Source organism: Eulemur rufifrons, chromosome 3 (genome assembly GCF_041146395.1).
Source record: "Eulemur rufifrons isolate Redbay chromosome 3, OSU_ERuf_1, whole genome shotgun sequence".
Classification (NCBI taxonomy): domain Eukaryota; kingdom Metazoa; phylum Chordata; class Mammalia; order Primates; family Lemuridae; genus Eulemur; species Eulemur rufifrons.
Window position 1 is genome coordinate 7537303 of NC_090985.1, and position 18971 is coordinate 7556273.

Sequence of the window (18971 nt, forward strand, 5' to 3'; positions counted from 1 at the left end):
CAAATTAAAAGACCCAAAGAAAGGGGAAGAACTGTTGCTCTATGCATATATCCAGTGGATCTTTTTCTTCTGTCTTCATCATCCCCTTGATCATCATCACTAATCATGGGAATTCAGAGCCAGAAAAGGAATTCACAGGTTTATAGTATTGGATTTTTAGGGGTATAAATTTAGAATGTGCCAGCTATCTGATCCTATTAGCCATACCTTGCTCTAAGATAATCTGCTTAAAATTGACACCCCCAGGGATTTGGACTTTATTGATGACATTTCTTGCCAGACTCTGGCCTTTGCTCTGTGCTCATTGTGTCTTAAATAGTATGGCCATGATCCCGAGGACAGTCAGCATCTCTGGGGTAGCAGTTGGGACTTGAAGACTTTGGTTCTAGAAGCTCTATGGTCAAATAGCGGTAGGAGACATTGTTGTTAAGATAATTTTTTTTCCTTCTTTACCTCACAGAGTTATTTTGAGACAAACGTAATCATTTTTTAAAGTCCTTAGAAGTAGAAATGCTTTGTAAATGTCAAGATATTATAGGAGAGCCTCAAAATAATGTCACATATTGTTACACAAATCACACACACACTAGTCAGATTACATGGTTCAAAAAAATAAGTCTTCAGTTCTCTAAAATCCTGGTCTATCACTTGGGAAATAGAAAGAGCTGTTGGATTTGCTTCCTGCCCTGGGCGTCAACATACAGAGGGGTTAGGAGCATGGGAGTGGGAATGAGAAAGCCTAGATTCAAGTCCTGGCTCTGCGTCTAATTAACAGAGCAACTTGGCATGCATTACTGAGCATCTCTGCCCCTTAATTCCCCCATCCACAAACTAGGCACCATAGCAGCTCTCCCTCCCCTTGTAGGGATGCTGAGAAGGTCAGACAAGGAAATCCATGCACGGCACTTTGCTCATTGCCTGGGCAAGTGAAATGCTTAGAAATATTGGTTAGCAGGATTTTTTTTTTAAATGGCCTTATTGAGAAATGAAAAATAAATAAATGAAATGTTTTGTTATAGTGTATGTATTTAGAATAGTTCCAGATTTCAGGAGAAGAAATAGCACGTAGAAATTCACAATTAACTGCCAAGTGACTTATATAGAAAGTGGGGTTTGAGCTGGTGATTGAAGGATGAGAAATCTAAAAATAACCTAGAAGACAAACATTCAAGACATGGAATACCATGGACACGAAGACAGCAGCTGAAAAGCATAAGATGTGGTCAGCTTAGAGTTTATCTGAACCCTAGGGTATGAATAGGGAGGAATGGATGGTTGGCCAGAATGATCAGTGTGAAACAGAGTGTGTCAAGACCAGGATGGCAGCCTAAGCCATTGGGGCATCATGTAGTGGCACTTTCAAGTCACTGGTGGCTTCTGGGGAAGATGCTCTAGTGATATAATTGGGCAATGATACATCAGATGGATTAACTTAAGGACTGGAATCAGGGGAACAGACTAAGAACCCCCGAAACAGAGGCTATAAAATAGAGGTGGCAAGCGTAAGCCAGCATCTGTTCATCATCTAATGTGTGCCACGTGGCAGGCACTGACCTGAGAGTTTTTTTAAATTTTCAAAAATTACAACGGCACCTGTGAGATAGATAATGATATCCTCATTTTACAGAAGGAGAAGTTGAGACTCAGTGAAATTAAGTAATTTGCTTAAGGTTTTAAGATCACACATAACTGGTAGGTGGTAGAATAGGGATTTCAAAGACAGGTAAGTCTGTCTCCAGATCATTCTGTCTTGCTTTGCTAAAGTGGGGATATAAAGACAAGGATATACACATGAGATATTACAAAACAAATTACTGAAATCTGATGTTTTATTGCTGGAAAATTAGAAAGCCATTGACAAGAAATGAGGATGACTCCAAGAGTTTGTGCCTAGATAATAATAAGCATGAGACTGAGTTTAAAGAACTGGCCTGTCAGAAAGGGAAATTGTTTGGGATGGGATTGTAGAAATGTTGGGCTTGTGGTTATGATGCACAAAGATGGAAACATCAAGAAGCTAGTTGGCATCGTGAAAAAGAAATGCGGAAGGGTATGTGGCTAGAGTTAGAGGGTTAGAAGTCACCCCTCTGGAGATGGACATTAATGATGGAAGGTATAGGGAAATGCAGGGAGGGGAGCAGGTGGCTAGAGCAGTGCTTCCTTCACTTTAATATATGTAGGGGTCATGTGAGGATTCTGTTAATATGTAGATCCTGATTCAGGGGGTTTGGGGTGGAGCCTGGGATTCTGCATCTCTAGCAAGCTCCCAGTGATGTCGCTGCTGCAGTTCTGAGAACTGGACTTTGAGTAGTCGGGGCTGAAAGGTCTGATCCTTGAGAAACAGCCATAGGTACTGGCAAAGGAGAGACACCGACAGAAAGAAGGGGAGCAGAGAGGCAGGAAGATGACAAGGGTGGCACAGTATTGTAAGTGTCATGGGCTGTGTGGAGTGATCAAGATACTATGTTTTGTGAAATGGTCAAAGTGAAGAGGATTGGAGAGAATCTGGTCGTGGGGTAACCATTGGTGACCTTCAGGAGGTTATTTTTTGTAAAGGGATTAAAACTTGGATCATGGGAAAGTAAGTATTTGACACAGTGGTGGTTAGGGCTTCAGTCAAATCATATAAAATATTGGTACCTGAAGGAACTAAGAAATGGGACAAAAAAGAGTGGTATGGCAAAGTGGAGGACATTGCTTCATCATTTACTAAGTGAGAGGCTGGGTTTGTGGGCATACATGAGTTTGGTATGTATGCACCTACCAAAAAATAGGGGAGACCATATATTGATTTCTGTACAAAGGGGAATGAAACAGAGAGATGAAAGATGCTGGAGAGACAAGAAATAATTGAAGAAAGTTGGAGATGGGATTGAAGATTGCTTGAAAAGGTTAGCTTTGGAAACAAGAAAAATACATTTTTCTCTGATATAGAAAGAAAGAAAAATGATTGGGCTTTGTTCAAGATGGTTCAGTAAGTTCATGCTTTAGTTCACCCCCCTGCCCCAAATATGTAACAATGACAGAAAATATAAGAAGATATAGCTGAACCCCAAAATAAGATAAATAACCTTGTGGACCAGAAATGGTACAGAAATAAAGGGTTATGAGAAGAATAAACTTCATTCTCATGCTGGGCTCCAAAAAGTAAGGGCAGGGATTTAGCTCTGAAGGTGTCTGCAGAACTATATGTGCTCCAAATTGTCTGAGGAACAGAGCCAGACTCACTGCTTGACATCATAGGGTGGGGACAGGCTTCCACACTGAAAACAATGAGTCTGGGAAAGTAGTGTAGCTAACCCCTATCTGGGAGTACAGCCAATAGGAGTCTGTGAGTCTAAGGAAGTGGGGAAGAGGATAACAATGCAGACTTTGAGACCATGAACTGAACCAACCCACTCAACTAGCTGAAGACTAATGTGCTATTACCCTGTAGGGGCCTCCAAGCCATCATTATAGGATTTTGTTTGGAATTGAAGTTCCAGAGGCTGGATGGAGGTAGTAACAACAAGAGCAACAATAACAAATTAGACAATATGAGTGAGCAGAAAAAGAAAACCAGAAAACAATCTTTACACTCAAAATGAATTACAATCTAAAAGTATAAAACATGTGAAAAAAATTGGAGATGCTAGTCAGTGCAATGAGACAAGAAAAAAAATAAAAGAATTGGAAAGACAGAGATGATTGTCCTTATTGTGAAGGATATGATCACCCTACATAGAACATCAAAGGGTATTTGTAAAATAATTACCAGAACTAATTAGGGAGTTCAGAAAAATTATTAATACAAGATTAATAAACAAGAACAGTGTATTCCTGAAACACCATTAGAAAATTTAATGGAAAACAATCACATTTACAATAGCAAAAATGAAATAAAAAATATAAAGTTAGAAAGTATAAATCTAATGAAGGGTATGCAGGAGCCTATGGAAAACCACAAAACGTGTAGGGTATAAAAGAAAAACTGAGTAAATGGAGCATATACCTTGTTCATGGGTGGCAAGAACCAATATAATAAAAATGTTGATTCACCCCCAAATCTACCAAGTAAATACAATTCCCATAAAAATCCCAGCAGGGTTTTTGAAGACTCTTTCTTGATAAGCTTATTCTGTAATTTGTATAGAAGAATGAAAGACCAAGAATAGCCAAGATATTTTTTAAAAAGAAGATCAAGATTGAACAGACTTGCCTTAGTACCCAAAAAGACTTATAAAGTTACAGTAATTAAGACAGGGGAGACAAATAGGCCAAGGTATAGTAATGTTTTTTAGCACTCAGAAAACATATGTGTATATGTAGATAGATAGGTAGGTAGTAGACAAGTAGATGTGGGGGTATGTGTGTATTTCTTGTGCATGTCATTGTGAATCAGTGTGAAAGGGAAAACCACACAAGGAAAAATAAGATGAAATTGTTACTTCATACCAGTCACAAAATAAATTATAATTTCTGGATGAAATTTAAAAGTAGAACTTTTTGCTTTAAATATGCTTTTTATTTTAAAATACTTTCAGACATACAGAAAAGTTGCAACAGAGAATTCTCTCATATCCCTTATCCACTTTCTCCTATTGTAATCATCTTATATTACCATGATATATTTGTCACAACTAAGAAACCAACATAGGTACATTACTATAAACTAAACTCAATACTATATTCTAATTTCATCAGTTTCCCCCCAAACGTTCTCTCTCTGTCCCAGGATCCCACCCAGGGTTATCACATTATATTTAGTTATCACCTCTCCTTAACCTTCTGTGACCTGGGACAGTTTCTCAGACTCTTCTTTTCCTTGAGTACCCTGATAATTTTGAGGAGCACTGCTCAGGTTGTATGTAGAATGACTCTCAATTTAGGTGTGTCAGTTGGGAAGACCACAGAGGTGAAGGGTCCTTCTCATGACATCAAATGAAGAGTGCATGCTTATCACATGACTGACCACCAGTGAGGTTAACTCTGATTACCTGGCTGAGATAGTATTTGCCATGTTCTCCACTGCAAAATTACATTTTTCCACGTCCTGTGCACTTTGGAAGTAAGCCAATAACAGCATACACTCAAGGGGTGGCGGGGAGTTAAGCTCCACCTCCTTGAATGAGGAGTCTCTACATAAATTATTTGGAATTTTTCTGTAAGGGAGATTTATTAAATGTAGTAGATTTAAAAGAAATGAGATATCATTTGACTTTGAGGAGGAAAATGTTTCTTAAGATGCCAATTATAAATAACATAAAGGGAAAGATTAATGCATTTGAATACATTAATTTAAAAACAAATTTGTGTGAGTGCCATATACAAAGTTAAAAGACAAACGAGAGACTGAGAGAACATAATTCCAATGCATGTATCCAACAAAGAATTGCATATAGAATAAATAACAAATTCCCATAAATAAAAAAGAAAAGAACAACAACTATCTAGATACAAAATGAAGAAAGGGCATGAATAGGCAGTTCACAGAACAGGAAACCCCAGTTGAGATGATGTGCAACCTCAGCAGTTACCAGGGAATGCATCTTAAAAGTACAAGGAGATAACATCTACCACCCGTCAGTTTGGAAAGAAAAATATTTTATAATATCCAACATGGAAATACAGGGTAAGAAGTTCATCCATTTAATGATTATAGAAATATGAGTTGATAGCATCACTTTGGTGAAACATCTAGCAATAAAGTGAAATTAAAGATTTATATACACTCGATTGTAGGATATCCTATGAAGATGTGCTTATCAAATATTTTTGTGCATAGGAATCAGCTGAGGAGTTTCTTAAAATGCAGATGTTGATTCAGTGGGGTCTGAGAGTCATTTCTACCAAACTCCCAGCTGCTGCTGGTGCTGCTGCTCCACTTGCCTGAGTAGAGGTTAGCAAAGTATAGCCCCGGGGCCCAGGGCCAAATCTATCTCCTGCCTCTTTAAATAAATGAAGTTTTATTGGAACGTGATCATTTGTTTACATGTTTATGGCTGCTTTCAGACTACAATGGCAGAATTGGGTAGTAGCAACAGAGACTGTATGATCTGCAAAGCCTAAAATATTTTCTGTCTGGCCCTTTATTGGCATAGTTTGCCAACTACTGCTCTAGAGAAACTCTCCCACATGTACATAAAGAGAATTGTGTAATAATATTTGTTGCAACTTTTTTGGAATAATGAAAAAAAATACAAACAAGTGTCAATTGGCAGAACAGGTAAATAATTTGTAGTATGGTCACAAATGGACTCCATTAGTTAAAGTTAATGAATGAGAACTAAAGGAATCAAAATGGATAAATCTAGAAAACATCCCTTTTTTGAAGTTTAAACTTGTGCAAGACAATACCATAATTTGGTTATGGATAGATGCACATGTAGGAAAATTATTACAAGATGCCTAAAAGGAATAATCAACCATTCCAGAGCGGTGGTTACCTCCAGAGAGGGGAGGAAGATAAACACAGTCTTCCACAGACCCACACGGGTTCTCAGCTGTTGCTATATTGGATTATTTCTTCAAAAAGTTGAAAAGAAGATATCAAAATATTATAAATTGTTAATTCTGGGTGATAGGTGCAGAGTTTTGATATTCTCTACACTCTTCTGATATTTCATATATTTCAAATATTTAGAAAGAGTCAAAAGACTCAAGAAAGGAAAAAAATATAAAGACATATTTTGAAGTGCAAGGAAGGGAATGAAGATGGATTATTAATACTTGAGGTTCTCTCTCCTCTCGGTTAAGCAAGAAAAGAAGATGCTAAGTTATTACAGATTGTCCCTTATATAGTGAATTTTGAGAATGGTAAAGATGTTTTGCCATTGACTAATATTACTCCATGGCTTATGGAATATTTTGATTCTAAGAGGTCACTTCACCCGTCTTATGGAGTGAAAGGAATTTCACTTTCTCTGGTGCTAACATTTCACTTCTTGAAGCCAAGATCAGCTTATGGTTGGGGTAGTCTGAGCAGTGCCAAGGGTGAGGTCCTCCAGCACAGTCCTCCCCATTTTGAGGGAGAGTCTTAAAATACCATCAGGAACAAGCTGTGAAAGCCTTCAAGATTCCTTCAGGGACGGGCCTTTTGCTTTTGTGGGAGAATCTGTGTTCTGTGCCCCTTTATCTCACCCAGGCACGGACGCCTCCCACCGTGGCGTCCCGTGGGCATGACTCCGTGCGCTTAATCATGGCTGGGGTACATTCAGCCTCAGTGCCCGCCCTCCGAGCATCTGCACACAGCTGGAACCAGGCTTGGCAGCGCTGGCAAGTGGGCCAGGGCAATCTCGTCACTCATTTTCCCAGCAGCATCAAGGGGATTTTACAGGAAGAGGCACCCTCTACTGAAGTTGGGGATCTCAGTTCAACATTCTTTGCTCTGAAGTAGACAATAGGGATATTTCAATATCCTATAAAACCTTTGTGACATGTTTATTATCATAGGGATATAGGAATACTTTAGGTCCAATCATGCCCCATGAAATATACAGCTATATTAAAAAGTCCTGACAGTTGGCATTCAACATCATTTTGTCATATGCCTTATACACATCAGGCAATGTGTAGAGGTACAACCAGCTGACGACATGAGGGCCACCTTCTCTCCTGGTAGCAGGGTATGAGCACCGTGCCCCCCGTAACTGCACAGTTCCAGCTCTGAGCTGTATTCCCTTTCTGAGATAGGTTTGTCCCTGTGCTATAGGTTTCCAGCCACTTCTTTAAAATTGTTAATCATGACCAGAGGGAACATCAGTTTGGTATTATAGGGGTGGTCAGCAAGGCTTGCTGAGATGGCATTCCCTGGTATTTAACACACAGTCCATAACCTAGTACGATAAACCTAATGTTTATTGTAAAGTTTAAAACTCAAATGTGAAGACAAACCATGCAGGTATTGTAAGTGAGTGAAGGGGTGGAGGATAATAGGGAGTGGTGGGGAATATGGTGAACTGGAGAACATACACCTTGTCTGAATTGAGTGGCCACCACCCTACCGTCGCTGATTATTGTTCTTCAGAAATGTTGGCCCAGCATTGCCGGAACTCTTGGATTTTTAAGGGAAGTGAGAAATTGGGATATTATAAATGTGAAATCTCCCAAGTTTTAAATGTTGGCAACTAAATAAAAAATTTTTTAAAAATATCATTTATGCTAAAGAAAAAAAGAGACACATCCTAGGGCCATATATGGCCTGTGGGTTATGTTTGCAACCTTAGAATAATAAAAGAAAAGATCTGAGGGTTCTAAGCAACCTAATTTGTGGTCAGCAAGCCTAGGCATTTGGGGCTCACCCACCTGGGCCAGTGCCACCAGCCTTTTATTGGATCTAATGGCAGGAGAAGAAAGACCTTAGGTTCAAAAAAGCATAGCCGCACCCAAAGAGCAGGTACGGAACAAAGCAATCATAACCGTATCCCAGGAGCCATGAGGATTCCTTGGTGACCACTTTCCCATGGCCTTGGCGGGGCCACCACTCAGGCAGCAAAAGAAGCAAGAGACGCATGTCTTTGAGGGAGCTTTTCATTGCCACGGTGTACTCTTCTCTCCACCCTGTTCACACAGTGGCCTGGAGGAGGGTGCTGGGGAGAGAGTCCGTTGGTGCTGTGTGTGGCTCTCCAGAGGTATTCTCAGATATTTTACGCCCCTGGCACGGTGTGATTATGTTCTGAATAATTGCTCTTCTCTCCAGACACATGACTATCCCTTGCTCATGAAGTCATTTTTCACCCTTCCTCAGCTAAACTCCCAGAAATAACATCAAAATGAAGGAGTCAATGTCCAGAGTCTGAGATTCCTTACTTGGGAGGTCCCCAAGCATGCAAAGTGTTACTGTGAGGGTGGTGGCTGTTACAGGCCAGCGAGTGCAGAAAATCAGTGAAGGTGTCTGGGAAAGAATTAGACCAGGGTCGGCCGGAGGAGGGAATGGCAGGGCTGGCGCCACCTACCTCCCTGACCAGTGAGGCTGTTAGTGAGGAAAGGAGACTTTGCCCTCGGCCCGGGGCTTGCCAAGGGGCCCTGCTTCCTCTGGAGAATGTCCTTGCCACCACTGCCTTGGCCTCCCTGTCACTCCTTCCTGCATATTGGTTTTTGACTGATGGGAGCTGTGTTGCAAGGTAGTTAATTACAAAGACTTTGGAGTTATGAAGAGCTGGATTCAAATTCAGACTCTGCCACAAAGTGCACTTGGTCTTGATTTCCCATAGGATTGAGGCTTAATTTTCCCACTTATAAAATGGGAAGTTAGTGCTATTAACTTTTTAAGGAAGTTGAGGGATAATGAATTAACTGCAGGCAATGCCTGGCACTGTCACAACCTTATATAGGCCTTTGGATTCCAGGGTGACCAGGATATGTCTGATGGCAGCATTGTTATCGCTGGGCACCGCTTGGGGTTCCCTTCTTCATCCCATGCCTGCCTGCAGCAGGGCTCACAAACGTTTCACCTCTTCATACCCGTGGGGAAAGGTGGGCAGGTTGTGGCGAGAATGGCACCCTGACTGAAGTCCTCCCACCGGAATTGTCCCTGGCCTCTGGCTCCCTGTTAGTAACCGCCCCAGGACCTCCCGCCAGGTCTGCTGTGCGTCTCAGCCCACGCTGGTGTGAAGTGCCTTCTCACAGCCAGTGCTATGCAGGGGCCAAGCGTTGCTGTGACTGCACAACTTCACCATGACGGACAAACAGAATCGAAGAGGGAATGTTGAAAAGAATCCAGTAGAGCTCCGTTTGGCATTGGGCCTGTTCTCAAGGCCTTACGGAGTTAGATAATAGCATGATCATGTCAGATAACAAAAGGAAGACGCAGGGGCAGAAGTAGAGGCCTTTGAGAATCCAAAGTCAGATGAAAAGAGTGCAGGCTGAAGAGGCAGGGAATTTCTTTTCACTGGCAGGTGCCGGGGAGCTGGTGGCTCTGGAATCCCGAGGCCAGAGTGCAGGGCTGAAACACCATGAGCTAGAGATGATTGGGGTGTCAAAGATGATCGGAAACATGGGTTGGAAAGGCCGGGCCTCCTTTTGTGTTGTGCAGCCACAGGAACTGGCTTTTCCTTGCTGCGGTGAATAGAAAAGACTCACCTTTGACGATTTAACCTGCTTTTGGCACAGTGAGCTTGGCTCCCAAACCTTCTCATCCAATCCTGTGGGTGCTCAGCACCCCTTCTCCCCTAACCTCTTCCTTTACTATGCCCCTCCCTTCCCCAGAATAATCCCAGAGCCTCTGGCTTGCTTCTCAGGAAACGTATGCTTTTCTTAGACAATCCCTGCAGACCGGGCTCTGTTCTGAATTACACAGGCCTACAGCTACCTTCGTGCTGGATGATTTGGGGAAAGCCACTGGCAGATGGAGGCAAAGCTTAGACGTGGGGGTCCGTGGGCCCCTGGTGGGCAGGACCTTATTTGGACATGTATTTTCCCCTCTTTGGCCTTTTCTCTACCTTTCCCAGTGTCCCAGTGTCCCAGTGTCCCCTTTCCCAGTATCCACTGAGGTCCTGGCCTCCCCTGCCCTCCCCCTAGTAAATGCCTTTTCCTTTCTGCTCTGGGGTTGTTCAGAGACGGAGGGGGAGGCATGGAGGATTTTGGAGCAGTGCCTCTTATGCTATCAGGCTTCAGCTTTTAGAATCTTGGAAAGGCTCCACCTAGGAAAGAGTTCCAGAGAAAACAAACTTCAGATCCCAGCTCATATGGGAAAAGGCTCATGTTCACGAAGGCAGCTTCAGGGACCTTGGCAGAGACTTAGGCGGGCTTGGCCCTGGCCTTTAATGGATCCGACATGGAGCCTTCCAGGGCCCACAGATGCTGCATGGCCTCCAAAGGAGATTTCACTCTCTGAAGCTACAGTGATATCTCTTTCACAGGAATTGTAGTCCTCAGGTCTCCAGTGAACCAGCGGCTTTTGTTGTTCCAGTGGTTTATGCCCCAACAAAGGCAGAGATTTTCAACAGCCAAACACCACCCCCACCATCGTCTTCATCTCCCCTTATCACGTTGCTTCCCTCTTAGAAATTAGCTGAATTTCCTTCATGAGATATAAGGAGCCAGAAGGAAAATCTTGGGTCCAGCAGGATTATCTCCCAACTCATAAGAATCCCCTTCCAGGCCCAGGAATGGCACCCAGAATGGCAGTGATAGGCACAATTTGGGGACGTTCTGGCCCAAGAAAGGGAATGGGGGTGAGCGTGTTAGGGAAAGTGTTGGACAGAGTTCATGGTGATGGCAAATCTCTCTTCTCTGACTCCAGCATGTACCATTTCTGTAATGTCACTGTGAGATACTCAGAGGTTAACGAATCTAGATTTTGTGCATAAAATGAACCAGGTGCCCCTACAGGCAAAGCAGTGTGGGTGTAGGAGCTGGGGACACCTGGATTTCTGTTTCTGGCATTGTGCACTTAAGAAAAATACTTCCCCATGGTTTTGCACTTGGGGCTCAATACTGACCATTAATCCCCCATGTCTGCCTCTTCTGCCAGGGGTCTTTTCAAACATAGACAATCATGGGATATTAAACTTGAAGGACAATAGAGATCATCTAGTCCCATCAACTCACTATATATATGAGGAACCTGAGGTCCAGAGTGGGGATGTGTCTTACCCAAGGTCACATGGTGAGTTACCTCCTTTGACGTCTTTGTATGCAGTCAAGACCCCTCCCCCTAACAATTTTGACTCTTAAGACCTTAAGACTCACTCATCAAACCCCCATAAGTCTCCGAGGACTGGGGTATGACTAGGTACCCAGTGTGGGATTGGTGCTAAAATCCCTTAGGTTAGAGGAGTCTCTTCCAGGGAAAGGAAGCTTCGTAGGGCTTAGGTAAGGGGTATGGGAGAAACAAGAGAGGTACCAAGGCCTGGAGGGGTGTCACAAACCTTCTCAGCAGGCTGCCCAGACCAGTGGCCTTCCTTCCCTTTACCCTAGACCCAAGAGAGCGCTTGTCGGGGGTCAGCACAGGGATACTGCCTTAGAAACATCGCATCTTGAAACCGAGCCTCCCTCTAAACAAGATGTCATGGACAAGGACGAGGACCTCCATCCTCACAAACCTGACCCTGCTCCCTGCAGAGCAAGAGGTCCCAACACTCCGAATGACTCAACACTGTTTTGATCACAATATGTCCTGGACAAGAGGAGGAGAAAGGCTCACTGAAACCAAATTTTGCTTTAATCTGTCCCCATCACATCTCCAGCGTCCAGCAGCCTGTTCTGCCGTCCGCATGCCCACACAGAGCACTCACGAAAAGATAGCTGACTCCACGTATCGGCACAAACACACGTATCGGCACAAACACACACAGACACATGCAAACGTGCGCACACTCCTTACAGACATGCTTTAAAGCTGGGGTCGATTAAGCAACATCTTTCTGGCTATTTGATCAGAAATACTCACACATCTAGACATCCTAATTTAATCCAGGGCTGTGTGGCCAGAAAAGAGACGAGTCATCATGGATGTCCTCCTCGCTTGAGGCACCCATGGCCTGGTGGCCACCCATGTTACCTCTCCTGGGCATTTCCATCCCCTGTAAGTCTTGGGGTTATGGGAAGGTTGAAAGATCAGCCACCATTTCCTAAACCTTCCGTGGACCTAGTGAAGTGAGGCGCGAGGGTCACTGAGGAAGATGGGAATATAGCGCCCCCACCTCCTGGTGTGGTCACAAGTGGTCCGTGCAAGTTCAGCTCCTAGACTTAGAAATGCCCCTCTGGTATCCCCAAAAAATCTAAGTTCTGGGACAGCATGGCCTTCTCCTCCCATCCCTCAGCCCCCTAGTGAGTACACTCCCCTTCCCCACATGCCCCTCAGCTCATCACTTGGGCTCCTCCTTCCAGAAAGATGGTTATAGACCGAGACCCACTCAGAGAGGCTGTTCCTCCTCTTCCATGACAACCCAAGGCCAAGCCCCCAAATATTTCGCTCACGTCCCTTCCTCGGTTCAGTGGAGGCCACAGCAAAATGGGGTGTTTCCAGTTTCTCTGACCATGCTTGGTTTTAAGTTAATCCCTCCCCTGTCCTTCCCTTTTGCTGACAGTTCATTTGGCTGTTTGCAATATATCTATGTCATATCTCCGGTTCTTCCCCTTTCCAGCCCCTCTCTGTTTCCCCTCCTAGTTTTGATCTTCTTTGGGGGGTTTTGATTTTTACTTTATTTTGCTTTTTTCTGTTTTTCTGTTTTTTTTTCTTTTTGTTTTTTTATAGGTTTCAGAGAAATTATGTTGAATCCAATAAGCCTTCCCGGACATTCCAAGCCTCTTAACCATGGCATCTATGTTGAGGATGTCAATGTTTATTTCAGCAAAGGACGTCATGGCTTTTAAAAAACTCCTTTTAAGCCTCCTTGTTTTGATGTCATCTTGGTAGGCTGGGCCCTCTGAGAGGTTGGAAGCTCTAGGCATTGTTCTCTTTGGATCCAGGGAAGCTAAGTAGAAACTGCATGAGCCACCGGTGCCCCCGCACCCTTTAACTCCACCAAGATGGGTGTTGTCCCCCATCCACCACTGGCAGGGTTGTCCCTTCCCTCCAATCATCACTGTGCTCCTTTTTTTTTTCCTGGCCTATGAGGCAGCTCCTGCCACCATTTTTAGAGCCAATAAAGAGAATTAAAAACCCGTGCACCAGGAGCATCTTTTAAACACACTAGCCATCCTCTTGCTTTACAAAAACAAGCTAAGCAACACAAGAAAGCCTGATGAAGTCCAGCCGTGCTCCGGCCTCACTTTCCCTGCCTGGAAGTGTGGGATCTTCCTGGCTCTCTCTAGGATACCACGCTGTCCTCTTAGTGACCTCGTCGCCCTGCAACCTCCAGTGGGGAAGAGTCACGCAAAGCACCTAAGCAGAGGCGGAGACGGCGCGGTAAGAGACGGGGGGAGCCAGGCCCAAGTATTGATACCAAGTTAGGTCTCAGAGGAAAGAATGGAAACCAATCACTTTATAGACATATATATTTTTTGTTTTTTTGGTGGAAAAAAAAATCGTCCTTTTTTTTGGACACACTTGCCCCTTATTTCCTGTTCTATCTGCAACGGCTCACAGTGAGTGTGATATTGGAAAACTCCTGGGAAAGGAGAGTTTCTCCAGGCTCCTCCTTGGCCTCTAGAGCTGCAGTTCCGACCAGCTTTGGCTGCAGGAGGTCTTGCCGTGATTTGGCCATCCTACTAGGACCACAAGGGACCGAGGGAATCAGGGACCAAGGCCCTTCCTGCTAGTCCATGATCCTGGGATTGGCTCTCTTCCCCCACTTCCACTTATTCTTGACTCTAAGAACTTTTGGAACCCAGTGGAATCAGCATTTCAAGGTCAAGATGAACTGAAAGGGAAGAGAAGTAGAACTTGGCCTCCTCCAGCCCCTCTCATGGCACCAATGGATGTGTCCTCCTGTTCTCTGGTCAATATATGTGTTTACTTTGCTTGCTTTGACTCATGCCTTACTCCACAGCCACCCTCTCCCAAAGAGGGGGTTTATTTCCCCTATTTTCAACTTAATCCACTGGGGAGAGGGTAGGGGATGACTTTCCCTTGCTTTGATAGGAAAGGCACATCTGTAGGCCCTGAAACTCGCCCAGGTTTGCTGACACCTTGGTTGAGTAGACTTCTGGCTTGGCCCAGCTCTGCCCACCCGTGGGGCCTCCATCGTGAACTGAGCCTGGGTTGCCCGCAATGGCGGGGAGCACGGATCAGGGAGCTGCCTGCGGGGAGCTCTTGGGACCAAATGGCGATTGTTTTAACCTAATAAGCCTTGTGGTGGTATTGCACAGAAATAGAGAGTAGAGTCTATGCCTTTGGCAAATTTACCTGGGAGTTCAAATTCCCACTTAAGGGTTTCACTTCCCAGGTCCTATGGATGGTGGTTCTTCCCGTCAGGGTCCTAGCCTGATTCTCAGATGCCTCCATGGGATTTACAAACATGAAGCTGTCCAAGTTCTTGCCCAGTATCTCGAGTGGCCTCCCAGGCACCCAAGTTTCCAGAGTCTCACCTGGAGACGCAGGTTTTCTCCAGGGCCACCAGCTGTGTGCTGTCTCGCCCCCTCCAGCTCCCTCTTCCCACTCCCCGTTGCTCCATGTCAGGCTGTTCCCTGTCATGCCCTGCTGACCCTTCGGGGCCAGTGCCTCCTCCCAAGTGTGGCTTTAAGGAGTAAGCTTGAGGATGATGTTTTTGATTATTGTGAATCATTACCTCATTTCCAGCCGCCCAGGCTCCATCCATCCCAGCATCTTTTATTCTGCCATTTTCTTCACCTTGTGCTATGACAATGGGGCGTTGTGTTTCCACAGAGACTTATAGGAGTGTTCAGTGTATAGTTTCTTAATAAACACTTTATTTTCTAATGAAATGACTGGATCAGACTTCTTATTTTGCAAAAATATTAAAGATATAGAAATTCTAGGATATCCAGATTTTTTTTTTCTGGTTTACTGTTACTTTTTAAAAGAAGTTTCTTAGTTCAGCTTGGTTTGCAAAGGTGTTCACAATCTGTTCCATTGGTTGCTTTCACTGAGACTCCTACAGATAGATCAGGTTCATATACTGAAGTGTTTCTTCATCTTATTGAGAAGGAGTTAGAGGCTCAGAGAAGTTGAATGGTTCACCCAGGGTCACAAATCATGAGAGGTCAAAGCAAAATTCAAATCTGACTCCAGCTACTACTACACAGGCCACGCCACCCTCACTCCCTTGGTGGCTGGGGGACTGTTCTGTTGTCCCCCAGCTTGCAGAGATTGTCTCTTCAAAGCTGATATGTAAGAGCGGTCTGGAAGTGGGATTGGGGGGTCCTTTATCTTTGGTGCACCAGCAAGTGAGTGAGTTCTCCCCAGAGTGGAGTGGTTTTATGTGTTCCCTGTGGATCTTGGAGAAGTGACCTTTCCCAGAGGAAGATGGAGCCTTAGCCTTGCAGTTCAACACACTGATCATTCGGAGACATTTCCCCACTTCATGCACACACACCCGCATATACATGCAGGTGAGCCAGACTCTCATGGCAAGTCTCGTGTGGCTGCCAGGAGGGAGGGGCCAGAGAGTCCTGGGATCCTACTGAGGGTAGAATGCTTAGATGGGCAGGCACATCTGTCTGCCCTTGGACCCTGGCCCTGACACAGCTAGATGGGTTGAAATGCCTCTGGTAAACTTGCAATCTCTTCATTTTAGGAGGAGGGGGCACTGTATGGGGCTCCATGTGCAGGTGGTGTGGACCCAGAGGAGAGAACGAGGGCTGGGGAGGGCTCCTGGGGAATCTGGACCCTTCACAGGCCCCAGCAGGCCTTGCTGGAGCTTGTTCACTGAGGAAGTAAAGGAGAGACAGGTAAAGTCATATGGGTGAGCTCATGTTCAAGTGTGGCAGGGCATTGGTCAGGCCAGGTTGGTGCCTTTCTACTTACCCTCACTTACTTTATCTTCCATTTAAGTCTAGTTTGGTTTGAGTCCCCCTACCCTGGATGGAAACTCCTGTCCCCTAGAGTGGCCTGGGTTTGAGTTTTTCTGTTCTCAGTGGCTCCAGGGAGTCAGGGCTGGAACAGGGATGCCCCACGGGTTGGGACTGTCCTTAGGACCATGAGGGGAGGCATGTGTTTAAGGGAGAGCTTTCATTTTTAACATAGAAGAGATTTAAGCTTTGTTTTGTTCTGATGCATAAAGCCTGTCAATGCATGGAGAGGAGATAATGGGTAGAAACGGCCCCTGAGAAGATGGGAGGGAACTGCATCTATAGCTCAGGAGGAGGGATGGCGTTAGCACGTGGAGAGAGAGCTCTTCTGATGTAGGAGGGGGCAAGAAGAGGAAAGAATGGGCATGTGGGTCTTTTAGAGGTTTGGGGGCAGGAAAGTGAGGGAATTCTTGTCTGGTAGCTTCTATTTTGTCTATCAAGTGTGAGGCAAGGTCTTGTGCTATGAGTGAGAAGATCCAAGGAAAATTCAGAAGGGTTGAATTAGCAGTGGAAGAGTGTACGGCAGATGACAGGGAAGCGCGGAAAGATTGCCAGGCAGAAAGAGGACCCGGCTGGGATTGGAGAAGGATGTTTCATCCCCAGGCCTCTGCTTTCCAAGTTTTCTTGCTCAGTATTGAGGTTCCATGGCATTTACCCTGATGTGAGAGCGTCTAGGGCAGTCAGAGCTGGCACAGGGCAGACCTGGAGAGCTGAGCTCAGCTCAGAGAGGATGCTGGCTTGGACTGGCTTCGGTTCAAGGGGGCTGAAGGGACCAGCCAGTCCTGCAGCTCCCCAACCTCTGGGTGCGAATCTCATTTATGGAATTTCACAGTGGCTTTCTTGGACTTAAGCTTACCCTTCGGTCCTGCAGGATTTCGCTGCAGAGGCCCCCAGCTGACTCAGTTTATGAACCCGGTGCACGTGCCAGCTGCTCTCTGGGTGTTCATTCTCGAGGGATAGTTGACGGGGGCTGGTTCCGAAACTTGGAGAATAAGAAACAACTTCACCCATAGGATCTTGTAGGACAGGGTGAAATCTGGCTTAGTGCCTTCCAGGGACATGCCCTGCAGAGGCTGAGTCTTTCACTAGCGTTATGCAGCCAGGTCCAGGAACTGGTTGCCGAGTTCCCAAGAATGGGATCACCGTGGGGCGTTAATAATCATCATCATGTCTATCTTGTGCATCACTCACTCAAAGCTAGGCACATTTTACCCACAAGGACGCCAAGGCTCAGAAAGGTTGAATAACTAGCCTGTGTTGTCACAGCTCAAAACTGGCAGAAACAGGACTTACACAAACCCACCCGACCTTAGAGTGCTCTTGGCCACTCTGGATTGCTTAAAGCAGCCCATCTTGTGCTCCTGGAAGTTCACAGTCCTGGGGGCTCCATGATAGCTCCCACCCCCATTGCCAGGACGAAGAGGTCTTTCAGAGGTCTTCAGGGTGAGGTGCCATCGCTTACTTCCTTCTGGAATGACCTTAAACACTCTTTAGAAAAGAATGTCTGCAGTGTCCTTTCCTCACTCATTCTAGCATTTAGTGACCCTGGGTACCTGAAAGTGTGGTTAGTCTTAGATCTAAGATGAATCACCTGGCTTGCAGTTGGTGAGATTCCCCATCAGACAGTGAGCAGTGTCGGACAGGAAGGTGGTAGAGGAAAGACCCTTGCCTGACTCCGCACCCCAATTTGACCTTTCTCCACCTCACCTCAAAGACCTCCTGGTGTGTCCAAGCTCAGCCATGCAATTCTCACCCAAGAAAAGACCAGATGCTGAGCAGGTTGGATTTGGAAGCCAAGAACCTGGCCTCTGGCCGCCCTGCCTCTCCCTGCTTGTGTGGGAATTCCTTTCTGCAGCCAAGCTCCCGGCAGCCACCTCCTCACCGCCACCTCCCCAGCCACAGGTGTGACCGCAGCCCAGCACTCGGCCCAGGCCCTCAGGTCAAGTCCAAGCATGAGCAAAGGATCAAGCGTCTGAGACACAATGGTGAGGCGGCAAGGGAGGGCTGTGTGCCGCAGAGACAGCACGGAGCGGGCAGATCAATGCAGGACGACTTCATTGTTGTGTAGCTTTCTGAACTGAGCCAGACACGGATTAGGCAAAGAGCCGGAGCCTTTGTTCCTTCAGGGTTTACTGACTCCTGTGCTGTGCTTGCTGCCAGCCTGACTCTGAAAGCAAGAGCAAAAGGAGGGTGGCAGGGAGGGAGGGACAGGGAGGGACAGGGGTGAGGCTGGCTGCCCACGGCTTCTCCGGGAAGGACCTAGGGAAGGCTCCTGAGCATGACAGTGGAGGGGGACGACCTGTGGGGAGCCTGGTTTGCATCTGGATTGTCCAGCGTGGGCCTGGGGCTCTCCTCCCTGCACCCCACCCCCACTCTACCCCACCCACCGCATTCCCACTCTCTCCTGCTGGCTGATGTGGGCGAAGCTGCCTGCAGCCTCTCGTTTCCTTGGATAGCTCTGGTTCTGCATTTTGCCTTTAGAAATCCTAGTGTTACCACCCCTGTACTTCCCACCTCCCGAGAAAACCTCAGCCTAGATCTGACAATTTATTTCCAGAGCTAAATGAGACTCCTTC

The 18971-nt window shown here is 45.6% G+C and overlaps 1 protein-coding gene across 7 annotated transcripts in view; it reads left to right on the top strand.

Annotated features, from left to right (window-relative positions):
• The window catches only part of NTRK3 (neurotrophic receptor tyrosine kinase 3), a 347333-nt gene that overhangs the window by 238370 nt on the left and 89992 nt on the right, over positions 1–18971 (top strand). For 2 of the 7 annotated variants that reach the window (XM_069465748.1, XM_069465749.1), the window contains 2 exons: positions 11453–11587; positions 13178–13296. The exons of 4 other annotated variants lie outside the window; for them this stretch is intronic. In XM_069465748.1, the coding sequence (XP_069321849.1) occupies positions 11453–11587; positions 13178–13296 (254 nt within the window). Of the gene's footprint in view, positions 1–11452; positions 11588–13177; positions 13297–18971 lie in introns of those variants that run through there. One more of the 7 variants, XM_069465750.1, reaches the window with a different exon arrangement.